This window comes from Psittacula echo (assembly GCF_963264785.1).
Source record: "Psittacula echo genome assembly, chromosome: 6".
NCBI classification, from domain to species: domain Eukaryota; kingdom Metazoa; phylum Chordata; class Aves; order Psittaciformes; family Psittacidae; genus Psittacula; species Psittacula echo.
In genome coordinates, this window is record NC_137743.1 from 22,180,119 (window position 1) to 22,200,102 (window position 19,984).

The 19,984-nt window shown below is 60.0% G+C and overlaps 2 protein-coding genes across 2 annotated transcripts in view; one reads left to right on the forward strand and one right to left on the reverse strand.

Moving 5' to 3' along the window:
* PSD (pleckstrin and Sec7 domain containing) overlaps positions 1–6,096 on the forward strand; it is a gene marked incomplete at its 5' end in the record, with an annotated part of 33,112 nt that extends 27,016 nt beyond the window's left edge. The window contains 7 exons of the mRNA XM_080620544.1: positions 984–1,027; positions 2,317–2,495; positions 3,292–3,362; positions 3,942–4,099; positions 4,443–4,587; positions 5,216–5,359; positions 5,634–6,096. Coding sequence (XP_080476670.1) covers positions 984–1,027; positions 2,317–2,495; positions 3,292–3,362; positions 3,942–4,099; positions 4,443–4,587; positions 5,216–5,359; positions 5,634–5,873 — 981 coding nt within the window. The 3' untranslated portion in view covers positions 5,874–6,096. The remainder of the gene's footprint in view (positions 1–983; positions 1,028–2,316; positions 2,496–3,291; positions 3,363–3,941; positions 4,100–4,442; positions 4,588–5,215; positions 5,360–5,633) is intronic.
* Positions 6,097–6,282: 186 nt separating this feature from the next.
* On the reverse strand, positions 6,283–18,535 carry NFKB2 (nuclear factor kappa B subunit 2). Its single transcript, XM_080620852.1, has 24 exons — positions 18,494–18,535; positions 15,259–15,451; positions 14,295–14,339; positions 13,776–13,854; positions 13,277–13,317; positions 13,088–13,186; positions 12,691–12,842; positions 11,991–12,097; positions 11,710–11,868; positions 11,504–11,608; positions 11,275–11,360; positions 11,011–11,149; positions 10,814–10,933; positions 10,530–10,712; positions 10,228–10,369; positions 9,975–10,089; positions 9,580–9,787; positions 9,320–9,489; positions 9,059–9,161; positions 8,720–8,949; positions 8,456–8,525; positions 8,180–8,352; positions 7,993–8,104; positions 6,283–7,912 (listed from the first exon to the last, which is right to left on the reverse strand). Exons 2-24 carry the CDS (start codon positions 15,301–15,303, stop codon positions 7,797–7,799), a joined length of 2,799 nt encoding a protein of 932 aa, XP_080476978.1. The 5' UTR covers positions 15,304–15,451; positions 18,494–18,535; the 3' UTR covers positions 6,283–7,796.
* Positions 18,536–19,984: the final 1,449 nt, after the last annotated feature.

Below are 19,984 nucleotides of genomic sequence, written 5' to 3' on the forward strand. Positions count from 1 at the left end.
GCTTCTGGCTTGCACCCAGCTCAGACCGGACAAACGCTTGGGAGTGGGGCCCTGGAGCGTCTCATGCGTGCAGGATTAGCTTGTTCCTGTACTGAGATGAAGGCAGCAGTTCCTGCCTTCATGGTGTTCAGATCCCCAGGGAGGGCAGGGTGCATGGGGGTACAGGGAAGAGGGTAGGGACAGGCCACAGCCACCCCAAGCAGCAGCCATCCAGCAGTAGGCAAACATCCATCCTGCCTTGATCAGCCACAAGGTCCTCTGAGGGCCTCATGAAAGCATGCTGGTGTCTCTGCAAGTCCAGGGCCAGTGCCATGCTGAAGTCTCTCCTGAAGCCTAAGTGTGCTCCAATGGGAACATTGCATTGCTGCAGAGCACTGGGTGCTGCCATGAGCTGTCTCTGCCAGCCCAGGACATGTAGCTGATTACAGGGAGGTTGCTGGCTGTGGTATGTTGTGGCATGGAGCTGCTAGAGGCCCTGGAGCAGGCTGAAGTCCAGCCAAGCAGGATGCAGGCAAGCACCATCAAAATCCATCCAGAAGGATTGCTGTCCTGGGGCCCAGGCCTCCTAAAATCTGTGCGTTGGCCAGCTTGGGACATCTTGGAGCAGGGAGAAGTGGCTGTCCCAAGGACTGGAAATGTTTGGTATACCTCACCATCATGCTGCTAATGCTGTGCATCCATCACAGGCAGGTAGAGAGGGAGGGGAGGAGGGTGGAGACAGCCAGGGCTGTCCCCAGTGCTGTGCCTGGGCTGTATGTAGGGTTGCAGGTCCTGTGTTGCCCAGGAGAACGTGTAAGCCTGTAGCCCTGAAACACGGTCAGCCGACTTGCCCAGCCAGGACAGGTGGACCAGAACAAAATGACCTGGGGTTGCCTTAACCTCCAGCACCCCTGCGTTTGCCTGGCATGCCCCCCCTATGCCCTGAAGCAATCCCTGGGAGCTGGCACCACTCTCCTGCTGACCCCCTCTTCTTTCCTTTGCAGACACTGTACGGCTCCATCAAGAACGAGAAGCTGCAGTGGGCCATGTGAGTATCCCTCTGGGAGATGCTGCTGCCCGGCTCGGGGTGGTCAGCGACGCCATCGTGCTGGTGCAGGGGTTTCCTCTCTCCTGCTGTGCTCCCTCCAGAGCATCACCCTGCCCCAAAAGCCCTCATCAGCTGAGATGCTGCAGAGCAGGTGTTCCTGTGAGGACGTGGGAAAGACAGGGAGATCGGGATGTTCTGGGGATGCAGGGAATGTACCCTGCCTGCCCTTGGCACCTCCATGGGGACACCTTCCCCGGCATGCTGCAGGAGGCACCCTGAGGCCAGCTCCCCACGGCTTTGGCGTTGCTTCTTGGCTCGGTGGCCGTGTCCAGATTGGCAGCGGCCAGGCTATGGGGGACGTGGCTGTGCCGAGGCCCCGCGGCGTGCCCGCACCCTCGCCCACAGCTGCCATCTCCAGCAGCAGGAGCGGCAGCGCCCGCGCTGCGGGGATTAATCAGCCCGGCCGTGCCGCCAGCACTGAGCCAATGCGCTCGGGCTGCTGCCATGGCGACGCCGGCAGATGCTGAGGGGTTTAATTAGCAGCAGCGGGTCTGAGGTGGGGGGAGGCAGCAGCTCTGGGCTCCCACGTTTTCCTGCCGGGCGGGGGGAGCAGCACCGATGCAGCCTGCCCGCAGCACCAGGGGCCATGACCTGGAAGGAGAGAGCTGCCTCCTGGTGCTGGGGCTGCCTGCGTCCTGCCTGCACGTGCCCCTGGCCCGGGCTGGTGCTGTCTCAGGCCTCCCACCACAGGCTCCCCGCACCCCTTTACTGGTGGCTCTAAGCCCCATAGTCCAGCTGCTGCCCTGAAGGCGTTCAGACCACAGCCTGGGTCTCTCTTAAGGGGTGGGTGTCCTTTCTAGACCCTCACTCATGCCAGCTGGGGACCTGCATGGCCATACACCATGGACCAGGGGGCTGTCGCAGTGTCAAGCCCCAGGGTGCAGCTCCTCCATGGCTCCTGGCTCGTCATCAGCCCCAGTCCTGTCCAGGAAAGCTCCTTGCTCCCTGGGGCAGGCAGGACCACCCTGAACCTGCAGCAGATACCCCCATGCCTTGTGTTTTGAGGGGCCAGGCGGCACCACAGCTGGCTAGAGGGACAGGACACAGAGGCATGGCTGATTATGGGATGCTTGCCTGTGGTGATGGGAGACTGCTCAGCCTGGTCTGCTGCTCCTGGCCTCCGTTTCAGAAACTGGGCCTACAGGTGGCGCTGGCAAATGGGAAGCTTGGTGTTTGCTGTCCCCAGCAAGGTAACAAACCCTTTCTCCACCCAAATCTGTGCTTGGCAGAGATGAAGAGGAGCTGAGAAAGTCCCTCTCGGAGCTGGCAGACCCCAACCCGAAGTCCATCAAGCGCATCAGCAGCTGCAGTAACCCCTTTCTGGACTTCTCCCAAGACTCCAGCATTGCCACCTACAAGCATGGTCTGTTAGTGCGCAAGATCCATGCTGATCCTGACTGCAAGAAAAGTAGGTACCTGGGGATCCCATGGGAGAGACTCTGGGTGAGAGGGCACCAGTGGGTTCCAGAAATAATACAGGGAGCAGAGCAGGAGTCCCTACATGATGTCTGACTGTAGCATTATGCCAGCCTGCAGCATCATCTCCCTGTGCCCTGGCTGGCTGGCTGTGCTGGCCATAATTCAGCCCCCAGGTTGTGGACACTCAAAACCTCTCCGTGCCACTCTTCAGGGCTGGGCAGAGGCTGAGATGGCAGCACAGCCCCTGCCTGCAGTGCTGGAAAGGAGTCAGGCACGGAGGTGGGTTGGGCCCCCCAGGAGATGTACCCTTCCCACAGGACAGCAGGGACAAAGGAAAGTGCCCTGTGGTGTGATGAACAAGCTGCACAGCAGGTTGGGCGCTGCCAGGCACGTTCACAGTTCCTACCATAAAATCGCTTCATAAGCCCTGTCCACCTAATGCTGCCTTGATCTGATCAGATGCAGCCGCCCTCCAAAGCCAGCATTAGCTGGCGGGCGGCAGCACCTCATCCCCAAGCAGGGAGGCAGCGGTGAGGCTGAGCATGATCCGGGGGGCAGCACTGAGGCAGGAGCACAGCAGTGCAGCCCCCTGCCAGCAGCACCATCTGCCAGGCACACGGCCGGCACAGACTCAGGTGCGCGGGGACAGTCCTGGCATGCTGCCCGTCCCCGGGGTGGGTGACGTGCGTCGTGGCAGGGCTGGCTGGAGGAGGATGGGGATGAGAGTGCCTTCCCTGCACTGGGTGCTGGGGCTGATGTGTGCACTGCTTTCTTCTCCCTGGCAGCACCTCGAGGGAAGCGCGGCTGGAAGTCCTTCCATGCCATCCTGAAGGGGATGATTCTCTACCTGCAGAAGGTAGGTAGCAGCAGGGCTGCCCACATCCATGCCAGGGAGAGGGATCGTCCCCAGCCCAGGAGGGAGGTCATGGCATTTCCCACAGCAGCAAGAGAGGGACTTCAGTGCCTGGCATTGTAGAGCCTGGCCTAAGCAGATTCCACACTATGTCTGGTTGAGCTGTTGCTCGGGACCTGGTGGCATCCCTGTTCCCGGGGTGCTCAGGCTCAGCCTGGGCAGTGAAAGCAGCTGCCAGCTGACACCCTGAGTGCAGGGGCTTATCTGGGGATAGAGGAGGGACCGGGGTCTTTGCCCTGGGCAATGTGTGGTGCTGCAGATCCAGTTTCATGCAGGCACAAACTTGCCCAGCTGTGGGGCTATGGGGAACAGCCACCATGCTGTGGCCAAACCCATGCACCTGGGTTGTATGTCCCCATGTATGTAGCATGAGCTGCAGACAGAGCTCACAGCAGTCTGCTGGAGAGTGATGTCCAAGCCCCACCACTGCCAGTGCTTGCCTGCCATTCCTGCAGTGTCACAGAGCTGACTCATGGTGGGGTGCATCCCTAAGCTGGCTCTGAAACACCCCATGATTCACAGGAGGAGTATAAGCCAGGGAAGGCTCTGGCGGAAGAGGAGCTGAAGAACGCTATTAGCATCCATCATTCACTTGCCACACGGGCATCTGACTACAGCAAGCGACCCAATGTGTTCTACCTCAGGACAGCTGACTGGAGGGTCTTCCTCTTCCAAGCACAGTGAGTCCCTCAGGATCACCAGCTGGGCCACATGCTGGGGCACAGGGGCTCATATGACTGAAGGGGTGGGTGGGATTGACATTGGGGCCACATTGCTCTGTCCTGGCCTGGCCCTTTCTAGAAGGAAAGGGAGCCACTGTGTGTGCTGTGCTTTGCTCAGCTCCTCTTCTTCCCACTCCAATGGGCTCATGATGGCCCAAGTCACTACAGGCAGAGCCCCAGGTGCTATGGCTGGCCAAGGGCCGGAACTGGGGGGCACGGATCTTATGCAAGGCAGCTCCCTCTGCCCGTGACATAGATGGTGCCGCTTAGAGCTCCTCTGTGCTTTGGCCTTTCTTCCCAGGAACCCTGAACAGATGCACTCGTGGATCACACGCATCAATGTGGTGGCAGCCATGTTCTCTGCGCCCCCCTTCCCCGCAGCCATTGGCTCCCAGAAGAAGTTTAGCCGCCCGCTGCTGCCCAGCTCCTGCACCAGACTGTCCCAGGTAAGCCGTGGGGTGAGGACAGCCAGGAGCATGGGGCAAGCCCCCTGGGTCTGCTGGTGGCACTATCCCCTGCAGAGGGACCCATATGGTGCCGCATGCCCAGCCACCTCACAGCAGGGTGCAGGGCCGAGGGAGCATGGCCATGGAGACACAGAGCAAAGGGGTGCTGAGGTTGGGGGATGGCAAGGTCTTGTTCCTGGCAGCAGGGATGGGAGACAGGCAATGGAGTCAGGCCGTGGAGGAGAACGTGGTCCCACAACACAGCTTGCAGGGTCCTGCCAGGACCGGGACATTGAGAGGCCGGGGGATTAGCTGGTGCTCGCGCGTGCCAGGGCAGTTATTCATAGAGCAGAAAGGATTAAAAACACCAGCCTAGTTTTAGAGGGGATTAAATTCTTCTGCTTTAAGACTGCAGCCAGCCCCCCACGAGGCAGGAGCAGATTGCCCCCAAGGGCCTTGTGCTTTTGCCTGCCCTTAACAAAAGAAAACAAAACAAAACCCAAGCCTGGAGCAGAGGCTGAGATCCTGGCTGCACCTAAGAGGGGAAAAACCTGTTCTGGTCCTGGCTGTTAACACTGCCAGAATGGGGGAAGAGGCAGGGCACTGACATGGTGCCACCCTTCCCCAGGAAGAGCAGGTGAAGAGCCATGAGACCAAGTTCAAGACGATGTCAGCAGAGCTGCTGGAGCATCGTTCCTCACTACCTGAGAAGAAGGTGAAAGGCAAGGAGTATGAGGAGTTGAAGCAGAAGGAAGAGTACCTGGAGTTTGAGGTGAGCTGGGAGACACACACACACACATCCCACCACCCTCAGCCCCTCTGTCCCTGTCTGTTTGGCCATCCTGAGTGATGGGACTCTCTTCCCCATCCCCACCTGCTGAATTGCACCATGCCACTGCTGTGGTCCAGGACCATGAGCATCCCCCCTGCCCTGGAATGCTGGCTGGCATGGAGGGACCACAAGTATCCCTTTGCTATCCTGGGATGCTGGCTGAGAGGCAGTGCCCAGCTTCCCAACCCCTCTCTCTGCTGCACTGTGCCCCCAGAAATCCCGCTACGGCACCTATGCCATGCTGCTGCGGGCCAAGCTGAAGGCCGGCTCCGAGGACCTAGCAGCGTTTGAGTCCACGCTCTTCGATGCAGCGAGCGGGGAGGATGATGGTCTGAAAAAGTCCCATTCCAGCCCCTCGCTCAACGTGGAGCCCTCCAGCACGGCCACCAAGGTGAAGCGCAACGTCTCAGAGCGCACCGGCCGCCAGCCCGCCGGCCACCCCCAGAAGTCATAAGCGAGGGGCATAGGCCACCCGTGCTGCAGCTCCGTTTCTGCCCCCTGGCACTGGGGTGGAGGCCACGTGCCTGCCAAGACCCTGCATGAGCCGTCCATCTGGGCTGCGTGCCATGCAGGCACCAGCCATGCAGGGCCTCCGCCAGAGGTGGTGGCAGAACCGGACAGTCCCTGGTCCTCGCCTGTGGGAGCTGCCCACTCTGTCAGCCCCATCAGACTCATTCCTGCCCCTCCTTGTCCTGTGCGTCGTTGCAGGACTTCACGCTGATGATGGGGACCAACTGAAACCCACCCACTGGGCTCAATTCTTCAGTGGTTTAAAAAGTCCAAAATGCAGCAAACAAAGCCAGCGGCCGCTTCTCCTCCAGCTCCATTGTGCCATGGGGGCAGACAGGAGGGGGCCAGCTGTGGCCTCTCCCCTGTCATGGGGCTGGTGGCCAGGGGCACCAGGTCAATGGCACCTGGCCCCCTCCCTGCCTCCTCTGCACCCTCCCCGCTTTCTTACAACTTTTGACTGATTTTTGTGATACAATTTTGCACTTTTTAGTACCAGACTGAGCTGACCACCAGGGAGAGTTTTTTTGGGGCTACTTTTGATGCTTTTGGGGAACTATTTAAAAAAAACCAAACAAGCCACAAACCCAGCCATGTCTTGTAGGCACTGCATTCTGGGGGGCAGATTTTTACGTGGACTCAGGGGGAGGCCCAGCTCCCCGTCCTGCAGCAAGGTGAGCATGGGCTCCTGTGTGCGTTGCTGCCTGCCCCCAGCCCTGCTTTGGCACCAGCAACCCTTTGGAGATAGCCGTGCAGTTGCTGGCAGCCTTGGGATGGCAGCACCCATTGTTGCACTTGTGGCTGCATGGGAGGCTGATGCACCCGTGCTTGAAGACCCACACCCCAAATGCTGGCAGCTGGACCAGCCCCATTTGTACCGCCTGGATCTGAGCATCGTACCCGGGGCACACTGGGCAGCAGTGTAAGTACTCCCACTGGGGAGGTGACCCCTGAGGCCAGGGTTGACTTGAGGGTCCCCACAAGCCAGCTTTCCTTGTCATGATGCTCCTCCAATGCATGGCTGGGGCCTCAGAGGCTGCCAGCAAAGCCTGGTCTGCAGCACTGTGCAGTCCTCCTGCTGCAGCAGCAGTGATGCAGCCCCTTCCTTGGCCATGGGCTCCCTCCTTGCCAAGGTGAGGGCAGGCTGGGGCAGCCTGTAGCACCCCAGGGGCTGGAGGATGCTTGGCTGGAGCAAGGTGCTGATGGTGCGGCATGGCTGCAGGAGAGCGTGCAGTGTGCGGGGAGGGGTCTGGGGACAGTGGAAGGGCTGCGGTCAGGGGGCTGGCACATACACACTGTTCTCGGCCACCCAGGACCCGGCTGGTTTCAGCACTGACTTTGCGAATGTGTCAAACTTTTTATTCTGCTCTTTTAAGTCTATTGCAAAGAAAAAAAGAAAAAAAAAAAAAAAAAAAGAGGACGGAAAAAAATAAAGAACAAGGAAAAAAATCCACCCTTGCCCCAGGCGGCTCAAGGGGGAGAAAATCCTTTGTACAGCTTCTTCTCTCAGTTACTTCAGTAAAACTTGCTCTTCACTTCTTGTGTGCACTGTGGTTTCTCCCCCATGGCTGGGGACAGTCCCATCATGGAGTGATGGTGAGAAGGCAGCCTCCTTACTGCCAGAGGGTTAGTGCCCATGGGCTCAGGGCCGGGGCTGGACAGAGGGAGGGCACAGGCTAATGGAAACTGTGTCCCTTTATTCAGAAGAGGGACCATTAAATAAGAGCAGAGAGGGGCAGGAGCCAGCTGTGTCCGGAGCCAGCTGTGTCCTGTCCCCTGAGTCCAGGCAAGTCCGGAAGGCACTTGTGTTGGCAGGGCGGGGAGGGGGAGTGATGCGGACCCCCGGGTGGGTGCAGTGGCTTTCAGCCCCTCAGTGCACCTGCGGCTGCTGGCTGTGGGGCAGCTCACCCCCTGGCTTCAGGGCCAGTGTGGGTGCCTGCTCCTCCTCCACTGACTCGCTGCCATAGGCACTGTCTTCCTTCAGCTCTGCAAAGCAAGCCCCAGATGCTGTCAACAATGGGGAGTTAGAGGCAGCATGGAACCCCCCAGCCCTGCACTCCCCTTACCTGTGCTTTGCAACTTCTCCAGTGCCTCGGTTTTGTGGAGCATCCTCACGGCCTTGCGGAGCCCCATGGAGTCCAGCGCCTCCAGCAGCCCCCCCAGGCTGCCCCCTGCCAGCTGCGGAAAGAAGGCACAGAGTGGGGCAGTGGCCGGACAGACAGGAGGGACGAGGAACCCTGGTCAAGCACTGACCTCATAACTGCGCAGGAGGCTGACGCTGGGCGAGGGGGTGTCCTTGTAGGTCTCCACCAGGCTGCAGAGCCCAAGGCGCTTGGCCAGCTCGATCCAATCCGACCCGCTGCAGTCCTGGTTCAGCAGCTGCTCCAGCCCCTGCAGCACCTCACTGTCCAGCGACAGGACCTTCCCTGTGCGGAAGAGGTTCCTCCATCATAGGCTGCCTGTCCTCGCTGCCACGCGGGTGCTGCTCTGCCTGGGAACAGTGCTTTTCGGGGGAGAGGGGCTGCTCACCTGGCTGGGGGGCAGTGGGCAGCTCTGCCTCGGGGCTCTGCTGGGAGGCCTGCAGCAGGATCTCCCGCACCTGCGGACAAGCAGACAGGTGTCAGCATCTCCCAACACACCAAACAACCCCCTCTTGCCTTCCCACACCACACCTCCCCCCAGGACATGGAAAGGCGCAGGTATCCTCCTAGGAGCATCTCTTTGTCCTCTGTCCCATTTGTGCTTTGGCCCCACAGAAACACTCCCGGGGGTTTGTCCCACCATGCCACACACCTTCTGGCTCCGAGTGAGGTCCAGGGGTGCGTGGCAGCGGCGCAGCCTGTGCCCTGCCTGCCCATGACCCTGCGCAGGGGGCTCGGGGTTGGTGCTGCGCTCCACAGCTGGGGGCAACTCCCCCAGCTCCATGGCCTGCTCCTGCTCCTCAGAGTCGGCGTCCGTGTCACTACTGGGCTCTGATGAGGATGGGCTCACAGGCTCGTCGTTCTCACACAGCACATCTGCCCCTGTCAGGGAAGGGTGGACTGAGCCCCCAACAGGGGAGGTCGGCCCAGGGGTCTGCCCTGTGCCTGGGCACCCCGCGGTGCAGGGAGAGGAGGGAGAGCAGAGCCTTACCAGCTTTGAGGAGCAGCTTGGTGAGGGTGGGGGAGCCCAGGCCAGCGGCCAGGTGCAGGGGGGTGTTCCCGGCAAAAGTCCGTCTGTTGACATCTGCTCCCAGCTACGGAGGTGCAAGGTTCTGAGCAAGGGCTGCCTGGGTGCTGTCCCTGCTGCCCATGTCACCCAAAGATCCCAGAGGATCCCCCCACTTCTGCCAGGGCCCTGCAGGATGCTGCACTTCATCCCTGTCCCACAGCCACCAGCTCACCAGCCCCATACCTTCTTCACCAGGTGGGTGGCCATGTTGAGGTTCTCCATCTCCACAGCCAGGTGCAGAGGGGTTCTCCCACCCTGCCTCTCCACCGCATTCACATCCGCTCCCTTCCTGACCAGCAAGTCCAGGCAGGCCAAACTCTTTGCCTTCACAGCCAAGTGCACAGGCAGGAGGCCTGCAACAAGGGCAGAGGCTCAGCAGGTCCCCAGCTGAGCCCACGACAGCACTTCCAGGCTTCTGCCCATCATCTCCAAGCCCCACTCACCATGGAAATTGGGCAGACGGAGCAGGTAAGGGGCAGCCGAGCCCAGGTGGGCCAGCAGTGTCCTCAGCACCTCCTCATCACCAGTATGGAGTGCCAAGTGCAGCAGGGAATTGCCGTAGCGGTCCAGCAAGGTGGGGTCAGCATGGGCTTGCAGCAGGAGCTGGACCACTTGGGGCTGCTTGGTGACGACTGCCAGATGCAGTGGTGTCTGTGGGACAGCAGCACCCCTCAGTATTGCTCACAAGAGGAGCTGAGTCCTGCACCAAGGTCCTCACCACCATGGCTGCACTGTGCTCAGCCCTGCAGCCTCCCTTCAGTGAGAGCAGAAGCAGGACAGGGTGTTGAAATGGGAGTGAGCCCCAGGCAGAGCACCGGCTGCTCTGTGAAACATGTACCTGCTGCAGGTTGTTGGAGATGTTGATGATATCCAGGCTCGGGATGCTAACAACAACCTCAATCAGCTGCTTGATCACAGCTGTCTGCTCATGGATAATAGCAAGGTGCAAAGGCCTGCAGAGAGAGCAGGATGGCCCCTGGCTCAGCAACATGCTTCTTCAGGTCCTTCCTGCCACCTCCCACAGCCCCCATAATGGCTCTAATGGCCAATAAGGCTCCAGCATTCTCTCCCCAAACCCCTTATGTGCTCACGTGTCTCCGTTCTCGTCCTGTGATGCAGCCAGGTGCCTCTGGACCGCCAGCAGCACACGGGGGTCAGCGGTGACCGAGTAGTCAAGCAGGGCATGGGCATTGCGACGGGCCAGTGCCAGCAACCACAGCTGGCAGAGCTGGGCTGGGGGGCAAAGCAGGACAAGGACATCACCTCCAGGAGCAGCATCCCCCTCTACCCTCCTGCATCACCCCGGGGCATGGAGGAGAGTGATGTCCCTGACCCATGCCACCTCTCCCGAGCGACGTCCCCCAGCCCTCACTCCACCCCAGCCTCCTCCTACCGTGCTTCTGCAGCTCCTTGCAGTACGTGCTCTCTGCAGGCACCTGCCCGTTGCTCCCAGGCCCCTCTGCCTCAGGGCCCTTCATCTGCACACCCCCCTGGTAGCCCCCGATGGGGTGGGGGCCAGGCGAGTAGATGCTGTTGTAGGCCAGCCCCGGGGAGTAAGGGAAGCTGAGGTTCCCACCTATGGAGCAAGGGGAAGGATGGGTGAGGCCGGAGAGGAGCAGGGAGCCCCCAGGGCTGGGCTACAGCCGCCCAAGCAAGGAAAGGGGTGTCCCCACTCACCTCCTCCAGAGCCAAAGCCCCCGGCCCCACCGCCAGCACCCCCCATGTGTGAGCCCCCACCAAAGTGCTGGGGAAACTGAGGTAGGACTTTCTTGCGCTTCCTCTCCACTTCTTCCTTATCTGTGAAGAGAGGGGCAGCAGGGTAAGCGGCAGTCCCAGCAGTGGGGGGCACGCTGGCCTGCCCGGGGGGCGCTCACCTTCCACCACAGGGTAGTAGGTGAACTGCTTGGAGTCACTCACGTCCCCTCCTCGCTTCCGCTTCAACTGCAGGAAGACGGTGACTGGACGGTCGATCTTGGGCTTGTGGTATGGGGGTGTGCGGAAGACAATGGCGTACTGTGGGCAGGACAGACAGACATGGGGTCTCGCTCCTCCCCGGAGCTAGGGATGGGGCTCCTCTACCCCATAGGGCACCCACCTGCCCTGCGGAACGGCAGGACATCCCCCCGCCTTCCTGGTACCTGCTTGTGCACGTCAGTGGGGGAGAAGTCTCCAAAAGCCTGCCAGCCGTTCTCGTCATCCTCATAGAAACGCACCTCAATGTCATCTGCGGAGACAAGAGGTGCTGGCACCACTCATCTCCCCACCCCAGCCAGGCTCTGGGGACATGGTCCACTGGCCGCTCAAGGGCCCTGGATCTCTCCTGCCATGGCCCCTTTGAAGGCTTCAGCTGGGGGGAATGGCTTTTACCTTTCTGAACTTTATCACACAGCAAGTAGACCTCATCCCCACCCCGAACGGAGCCAGCTGTCTTATCCATCCGTGAGATCTTCAGGTTTGAAGCTCCTGGGGACTCTGCAGTGCAAGAGGAGGCATTGGGAGCTGCTGCGGCAGACAGAGCACCCCTCATTACCCCATCCTGCCCCGTCCCCTCCCCAGCCTGGCCCCAAGCTCACTGCTGTCATGGATGGGGTCTGAGATGACAGGCTGGAGGGCCAGTGTGAAGTTTCCGCTGCTGTCGCGGAGGTAGGCAGTGAAGCGCAACCGCACGATGCTCAGGTCCATCACCTTCTTTAGCTCCTTTGCCTCCAGCTCAATCTCACGCAGCTCTGCTTCTGCCAGGGCAGGGGAAGATGCCCTCAGGCTTAAGCAAGGGGATGGGGCTCTATGTCCCCCCCAGCCCCATGCTAAGCCCAGCTGTCACTCCCAGGTGCTGAGTCCCACTGACTGCCCTTACCCGTCAGCATATGGCTCCTGTTGCGCATCTTCTGCTGCTTCAGCTTTTCCTTCATGATCTCCATCATATTCTTCTTGGTGACATGGAGCACTCCCAGGTTGCTGAACCTGGAAAAGAGGACGGATTTCGCTGGGATCTGGGAGCGCCAGGGCTGGCGCACACAGGCTCCCACAGCCAGGAAGGAGCTGAGCAAAGCACAGAGCTGCTTGGGCAGTGGGGGATCAATGTGTGCAGGGCGTAAGAGAAGCAACCACAGAGGAGAGGAAAGGAGCCCAGGAAAGAGGTGTGTGGCGAACTCTGGGTTCCCACAGGTGACAAGTCCAAAGAGGAGCACCAGGAAGGCTGGACGCCAAAGGCCTGCAAACAGGACAAGGCTGTCGGCAGCCAGGGCTAGATTTCTAAGAGCAACTGCAGCAGCTACTGAATAACCCTGCGATGCAGACTGGCCACAGCAAAGCTAGGGAGCTGCAACCTCAAGGACAGACCCCCACAGCAAGCTGCACATGCTGGACCCAGGGCTCTGCAAAATGCCCAGGGAACAGAGTTGTACTGATGGCCTTGTCTAAACCTACTCCTGTTCCCATCCAGCAAACCCAGCTCTATGCACTAAACCCCTTCTCCTCTCCAGCAGCAAACTGCAAACAGCCCCCAAACCAACCCTCATAGGCAAGAGGCTACCCCGGGTCTCCCTCAGACGTACTGAGCTGTCATGTCCTTGGGTCCCACGATCGCAACACAGTTGCCGGCCTCATTGCACTGCTTGCCCACCAGGCTGTGGGCATGCACACGGGGAGGGTCGCTGTGTGTCACCAGGTCCACCTCGATCCTGGCCATCCCCGTGTAGTTGCAGATCTGCAGGAAGAAAGAAGATGGGAGTCAGGTACAACACCCCAGGAGCCCGCAGGAGATTCTGCAAACCCCTCTCTGCTACTCATCAGCAGGGTCACCACTCCTGCTGCAGCCCTCCCATCCCTCCAGTGCCATGAGACACACAGAGCTTAATACACATTTCCTGTCCTTCCTTCAAGGCACCCTCCTGGTGCCTGTGAACACCAAATGAAGATGCTGCCCTGTCCCCTCCCCAGGGCAGTGCTCACCTTGACGGTGGGGTAGGTCTTGCGCCCCTTCTCGCTGGATGCTCCTGGCAGCCCCCCATGGGAAGGGCCCTCGCAGCCATACCGAAAACGGAAGCCCCGCTGCAGAGGCAAAGAGGTGGTCAGCCAAAGGTGGCCTACGAGAGCGAGGGGAGACAGCTACACCTGCCCTTGCTTGGGTGACATCCTTACCTGCTTTGGCTGCTCGATGATGACAACGTAGGGACCTTCCACTAGAGGACAGAGAGGAGAGGCACCAGTGAGAAATACATGATAACACACGTGCATGTTCCCAGTAAGGATGCTGGAGGTATGGGGATGGTGTGGAAGGTCAGCCGACCCCTGTCTCTCCCAAGGGAGTCCTCAGAGCCCCCAGCCCCTGTGCTGTCATAGCCCAAGTGGGAGCAGCAGGCAGAGCAGTAGGAAGAGGAGGGAAGGGCCAGAGGATGCTCTGGCACTTGGGAGCACCTGAAGACCTGTCACAGCCCAACCTCAAGTCCCTGGTAGACTGTGCAGCAGGAACAGACCCCATCCTGCTGGCACATGGCAGGGATTCCCAGCCAGCCCACAGTGGGGCCAGCAGGGACACAGCCCGTGGTGTTGCTGGGAACTACGAGGCATGACTCAGCCTGCTGGGAAACCCCCCTGCAGCTGGGGACCCCCGGGAGGGCACAGCCAAAGGGGCCCTTACCTGTCTCCATCAGGGGCTCCTTCTGCTCCATCATGTGGGAGCCGAAACTGAAGTCATCATAGTCAATCCCATCCAGGCACTGGGTGGCAGGAGGGAAGATGTGTGAGATGAGCGTGTTGGGGCTGGAAATCCCAATCACCCTAGGGGGCAGGCACAGACCCCCATCTCCCACCCTGGAGGGGGGAGAGTCTGTCACAGACTCCCACTGAACACCTTGGGGAGATGGGGCGGCAGGCACAGATCTCCCGTCTCTCCCGGAGAAGAGGGGTGGGCAGGTGCCAACCCCTCACCGCCCACCCCTGGGGCCACCAGCAGAACTCCTTTGCCCAGCCTGGGGACAGACACAGACTCCACACCTCCCACCCCAGTGGCACCTGCAGACCCCCCCTTGCCCACCCCGGGGCAGGCACAGTCGCCCGCCTCCCACCGAACTCGTGGGGTCGGGCACTGCTCCGGCTCAGCCCCGCCGCCGGGGCCAGGCAGAGCCACCCCGCCCCGGTCGGTCCGCACCGCACTCACTGGCTGGAAGTGCTCGTCCATGTCTGCGCGGGGCCGGCCGCCGGCCTGCGGAGAGAGCGCGGGGTGAGCGGGGACCGGCGGCGGGAGGAAGACACCGCCGCTCCGGAAAGTCCCTAGAAACCCCGCCGAGCCGGGAAATGACGGGACCGCGCGTCACCGCCCCGCCCCGCACGGCCGCGGCCCGGGCACGGCTCGGCTCAGCACGGCCCGGGGCACGGCCGTTCCTGCGCCCGCCGGCGGCTCCCCGGCCGGGGGCGGTGGGACCGGCCGCTCCCCGCCGCCCGGGAGCTTTGGGCTCCGGGCGGGCTGGAAATCCCGGTGCCCGCCCGCCTCGCCCGAGGTCCCGAGTTTCCTCCCGGGAGCACGGAAGGGTTTGCCCCCCGCCGTCCCCAGCCGCCTGCCACGCTTCAGGTACTAGTCCCCGCTGACAAGCTGTTGCGCCTGTTCCCAACAAGACCTGTAGTGCAACGCGGCTGAAACCACCCGGACTGCGCCATAAAAACCCGGCAGCAGCCCCGGGGGCCTCCCAGGTCCCTGTATCGCATCATCTCACCTCCCGCATAGGGATGTCTCCTCCAAGCTGTCCTGGCCCCAAACAGGAGTGGCTAACCCAAAGCCAGCCGTCCTCCCCCCTTGCCAGGGGAAGCTCTCCAGGGCTCCGCAGACCAAAGTCAGCCCCTTGCCAGGCACCCAGAGGAGTGCTTTCCCACTCCCCCAGTTTCCACTTACGCGGCAGCCCCTGCATCCTTCCCGCAGCAGTAGCCTCAGAGAGGCATTTGCCGTTGGTGTTGCCATTCCTTCTTTCCCGCTAGAAAGCATCTGGTTTCAAAGCAGGAGCGGGAGCTCCAGAGCCCCCCGTGGGAGCATCTCCCGCCACCTAGCACTGCGCGCTCCCCGCCGACACTGGCAAGGCACCGCCAGCAGCAGGGCCCCTTCCCGACACCCACAGCACCCTCCTACTCACCGGGGAGGAAGGGGCAGGCCTCACGAACCCATCCAGCCCCAGCATCGCGGCGGGGACTGCCAGCTACCACAGACAGGGGTCCCGCTGGGGTCAAGGTCTGCCTGACTGTGGGAAACCACCAGAGACTTCTGGCAAAGGCGCGGGATTAGAGCAGAGCCCCCAGGCACGTTTTCTTGATCCACATTTCTTCTCGCTAAGTGATGGAAAGAGACAAAGGAAAAAAGAGAAAACCCCAAACTTATCCAACACTGCAGTGCCCTCATACCATGAATTTCTGAATCAGTGATTGCTACAGGTCCCGCGCAGGGGATTTTGGGTGTGTGGGAGAAGAGGGGAAGGAAGGGGATTGTTCAACCCGTGCGTGACTCATATTCTTCAGAAGCTGAAAAGAGCCTTTTCAAGAAGATTTTCCAGCCACTCAAGTCCTCCAAAGGGGCTGCCCTGTGGCCCCAGGCCTGAGGTTTTCCCCGGCTGGCCTGCCACCTGAGCCCAGCCAAGCTCCAGGATGCATCCCAGCCTGCCTGCCAAATGCAGCCCAGAGAGTGGTGCAGACTGGGACATGGGATCAGAGGGGCCTGCAGGTGCAACCAGGGGTGCAAGGAGGGTGCAGATCCAGCACTGCAAAATGAGGTGTGACCTTCCTCCTGCAGTTCTGCAGGGGCTTCCAAAAGCCTGGGAGCAGGAGACGCAACCCCACTGGCCTGTGGGAAGCAGCATGGACAGCCTGCTGTCAGGATCCCACAGGACATCCCACCTGGGCAGCCTCAGCCTGCACCACCAGCCAGCCACCTCATCTGCTGGCACAGATTTCCTAGAGAGGTGAAAGAGGTGACAAACATGGGTGCTGGGAAAGCCACCTCAAACCCCACCCACTGAGCCTGGCTGGGGGAGCACAGGACCAAAGATGCTGGAGAACAGACTGTGCCCCTTGAACAGAACAGCAACCCTTCTCCAGTGCCATCAGCCTCATGCCCTCTAGAGGGGTTTTCACAGCTCACTCATTGCTGCCCTGCACACTTCCACTTGTTGCAGCAAACAGCATGACTAAGGAACGTCATGGGGTCACATCTGCATCTCCCCAGCTGCGCAGCTCTGGCTCACCCAGTACATGTTAGAGGAAGCCCACCTTGCTCGTCAAGCAGAGCTGGAACGTCATCACCTGCTTCCTTGTTCCTGGAAGAGTAACCTTAGGCAACCTCAGACTTACTCTCAAGGTAAGTCCTGCCTCCTGTGCCAAGTAGTCAAGCCCTTCAGGTCCCCAGGACCCTGGGTTTCCCTAGGAGTGTAGCACACTTGGCTTTAATCCCACACACACCCCAGAAGAGGACCCATCTTCTCCTCCTGCCATCAACAGCATCCCATGCTCCATGGTACCCAGCGCATCTGGCCTCTATCCTGGGCTTGTACACACACTGCAGCCCTGCTTTGCTGGGCTAGTTCCTCCCTATCTTCAGACCTTCCTAGGGCTCAGGAGGGATTCTCTGGCATTGCTGGGAACAGGGAGAAGAAGTAGCAACCCGACTGTGATGCACTGCCTGGAGCAGCACCAGCTCCCTGCCCCAGAGCGCAGCACTGCCACAGCACCCTTTCTGGATGGCGCAGCCTGTCTGTGCCAGCCAAACTGCCTCAATTAAAGGCCAGCCGTTGGCAACCAGCATCAGTTGAAGCTGTTCTTCCATGCCCGCAGCTCCTTGAACGTGACCAAGTAATGCAGGTGCTATTTTCTTTCCTCCCGTGACAGCTGGCTGACTTGTAGAGCCAATGCCCTGCGGGCAGGAGGGAAATGCTGGTCTGTCTGTCTGCAGCAAGAGTGTTCAGCAGCCATGGGAAAGGACAATCCAGGAGGCAGCACGAGCATGGCTCTGCTCTGAACCACCCTGGCACACAGCTGACATGTTCCAGCCACCCAGCTGGCTGCTCCTCTGACATACTATTCCCTGCACGTTTTGTTTCCCCTGAGGCCTGCTAATGCCTGCAAATGATGCCCCTAAATACCTGACCTTGCTTTCTGCACAAATCCTATGCTCTACTCCATCCCAGGAGCCCCAACAGCTACTGGTAAGTGTCTGGCAAGAGGCTGCTGAGTTCCTCTAGCACAGGAACTTTGTTCTTAGACCCTTCCTGGAAACCGAGTCCTTGACCTGCAGGCATGGCAGAGAGAAATCCCCTCTCCCTGAAAGCTGTCCAAGCCTTCCCCTCCCTGGCAGCCTGCCCTTGAGCACTGAAGCCATTTGTATCTCTCTGCATAAAATGCCTTTTACGCCTCCATGCATAAAATGCCTGTTGTGGCTATCAAGCTGGCTTTGGCAAACCCCAGCCACCCACTGATCTGGTTTCCTCCTCTAGGGCCTGTAAATCAGCTGCTTTGCTGTTGTGTTATGAACCATTGGCTCCAGTTGTGTATCTGTGCACCCTCAGAAAACCCCTCTCGGCGTTTGCCAGGCGTTTGCTGCCTCTCACTCTCCCCGGTTTTCACCCTGCCCAAGGTATCACTGCAGTGCCGGCATTCAGGGCTCCTTTCTGGGGTATAGGCAGCTGAGCCTGGGAGTGTGGATCTCTTCCCCTTGAGGCAGGCAGCAAGCCAGCCCTCTCAGGATCAGGCTGAAATCAGCATGAGGAGGGAGAGCCTCAGGATGAGGCAGTATTCACTGGCAGCACGGAAACAGGAAATAAGCAGCTTTGTCACTGACAGGGAAACGGGTGTCAGCACCATCGCTGGGACCTGCTTTCTCCTCCCCACAAGAAGACAGCAGATGTCTTTTCAGCCTGCATCTTCCCAACATCTCCTCTCTCAGCTAGCCCCGGAGCCAGCTGAGAGGCAGCCAGGGACCAGGCAGCCAGAGACCAGCGCGGCTGCCATAGTGAGTGGAGTATAGGAGGTGCCGAGGGCTAGCCACTGCAGAACCCTCGGCAGGTGCGGGCATGGACACTGGGGCTTTAAAGCCCAGTTTAAACCTCTCGACCTCCCTTTCTGCTTGGAATCTGGATACATCTGTGTCCAGCACGCACATCCCGAGAGCTGGATGTAGCTGCATGAGAGCTCGGGAGACTGCTGAGCACGACGGGAAGCCATCGCAGCACCCAGGCTCAGCATCCCCCGGGCCGGCCGGCAGAACGCATACTCTCCTGATGCTAGCAGCCCCTGCTCACTGCCTGGCAGGCCGAGGGCTCAGCCCGCTCACCCCGGGACCGGTACTCCATGGGCAGCGTCTTCGTCCTCCCCTTACCCGCTTACCTTCAGCCCCACCACCAGCGCGGCTACTTAGTCCTGGCCGCGGCGCTGGGAAAGTCCCAGCACAGCTCCGCCTCCCGGGGCTTCCCGGGGCCGGCTCCACCCCTGCGGGGACAGCAGTGGGAGGGGGGCCGGGGGACCCCCGGTGGGACGGGACGTGGCACTCCACGCTGCTGCATCCCGGTGAAACCACTTGTCTTCCACCTGCCCGACACTCATTTCTGTGCTCTGAGACCCGCAGGAGCCTTCATCCCCCATCCCTTTGGACCACAGCCACAAAACCGGTCACCACCCCAATCCTGTGCAGGGGGGAAGGACCGGTTGCCATACCCTTGGCTGATTTTCACTTTTATTGTTGTAAATTCACTGTTCTCTCTTCATATATATATATTTTAAACATATATTAGATATAAAAGTCATAAATGCTCCTCTTTGAACTACACATACTGGTAGATTTATAGGCCGATTTTGAAAAGGTGGGCAAATCAGGAAGCCCAGCCTGATCAATGTGCACAGCAGCAGCAAATGCCCCTCTCCAGGGACAAGGGAAAATTTATATATATATATATATGCATATGTGTATATATATATGTGTGGATCTATATACACACACACATTCAGCCCCTTGCCCAGGACATCCCAGGCTGTGGCTGAGGCTGAGAGCAGGACAGGCTCTCACCAGGCAGACACAGACCGGGCTGAGCACTGGAGGACAGATTTGGGAGTCCCACCGGAAAGGGGCATGAGCTTCCTCTGTGCCTACAGAACTGCTTCCCCTTTCTGTGCCTGCACACCCAGTGTAGGAGGGCTGGGAGGCCAGGGCTGGGGTGTGCAGGCTTCCCAGTGGGACTGCTTAGATTGGCAGTGCTATGCAGCGGAAATCCACTGCTCCGCAGGCGCTGTACTTGCAGGATGTTCCCGGTGTCATGGTAAATGCGGAGACCCATTTCCCAACCTACCTGACCATGAGGGAGCACAGGAATGCTGTGGCCAGGAGGTGAAACCTGCCTCAGCAATTTTCCAAGCTGAAAAAAATGTGGGAAAGTCACTGACTGGAGGCATGGAAGGCCCCAAGCAGCAAGAGCCCTGGCTGGGAGGGCCTGCGTGGTCCAAACAGGGCTGCTGGTGTCATTCTGCAGCCGCACAAGGCACTACCCTTGCCTGGGCAGAAACACTGGCACTGCCACTGCCTCCTCAGAAAGTGAAAAGGCACTCTGGGTTTTTGGCTCCTCTGACAGCCGCAGCAGCCAGCTGGAAGGCTTGCTCTGCTGAACCTTAATCCTGTGGCCATGGAGAAAGGAGGAACAGTGATTTCCCCCTCCCCAGTGCACCAGGCTTGCGTGGTGAAGGGAGGGTGAGTCCCTGTTCCCTCACATTCCTTACAGAAGTTGCCTTTGTATGCCCCGACTCAGGGCAACCTCAGAGGCTCAGGGGCAGATCCTGACTCTGCCAATAGCAGCACCGTGCTGGCATCCCCGCACCCCAGCAGGCGGG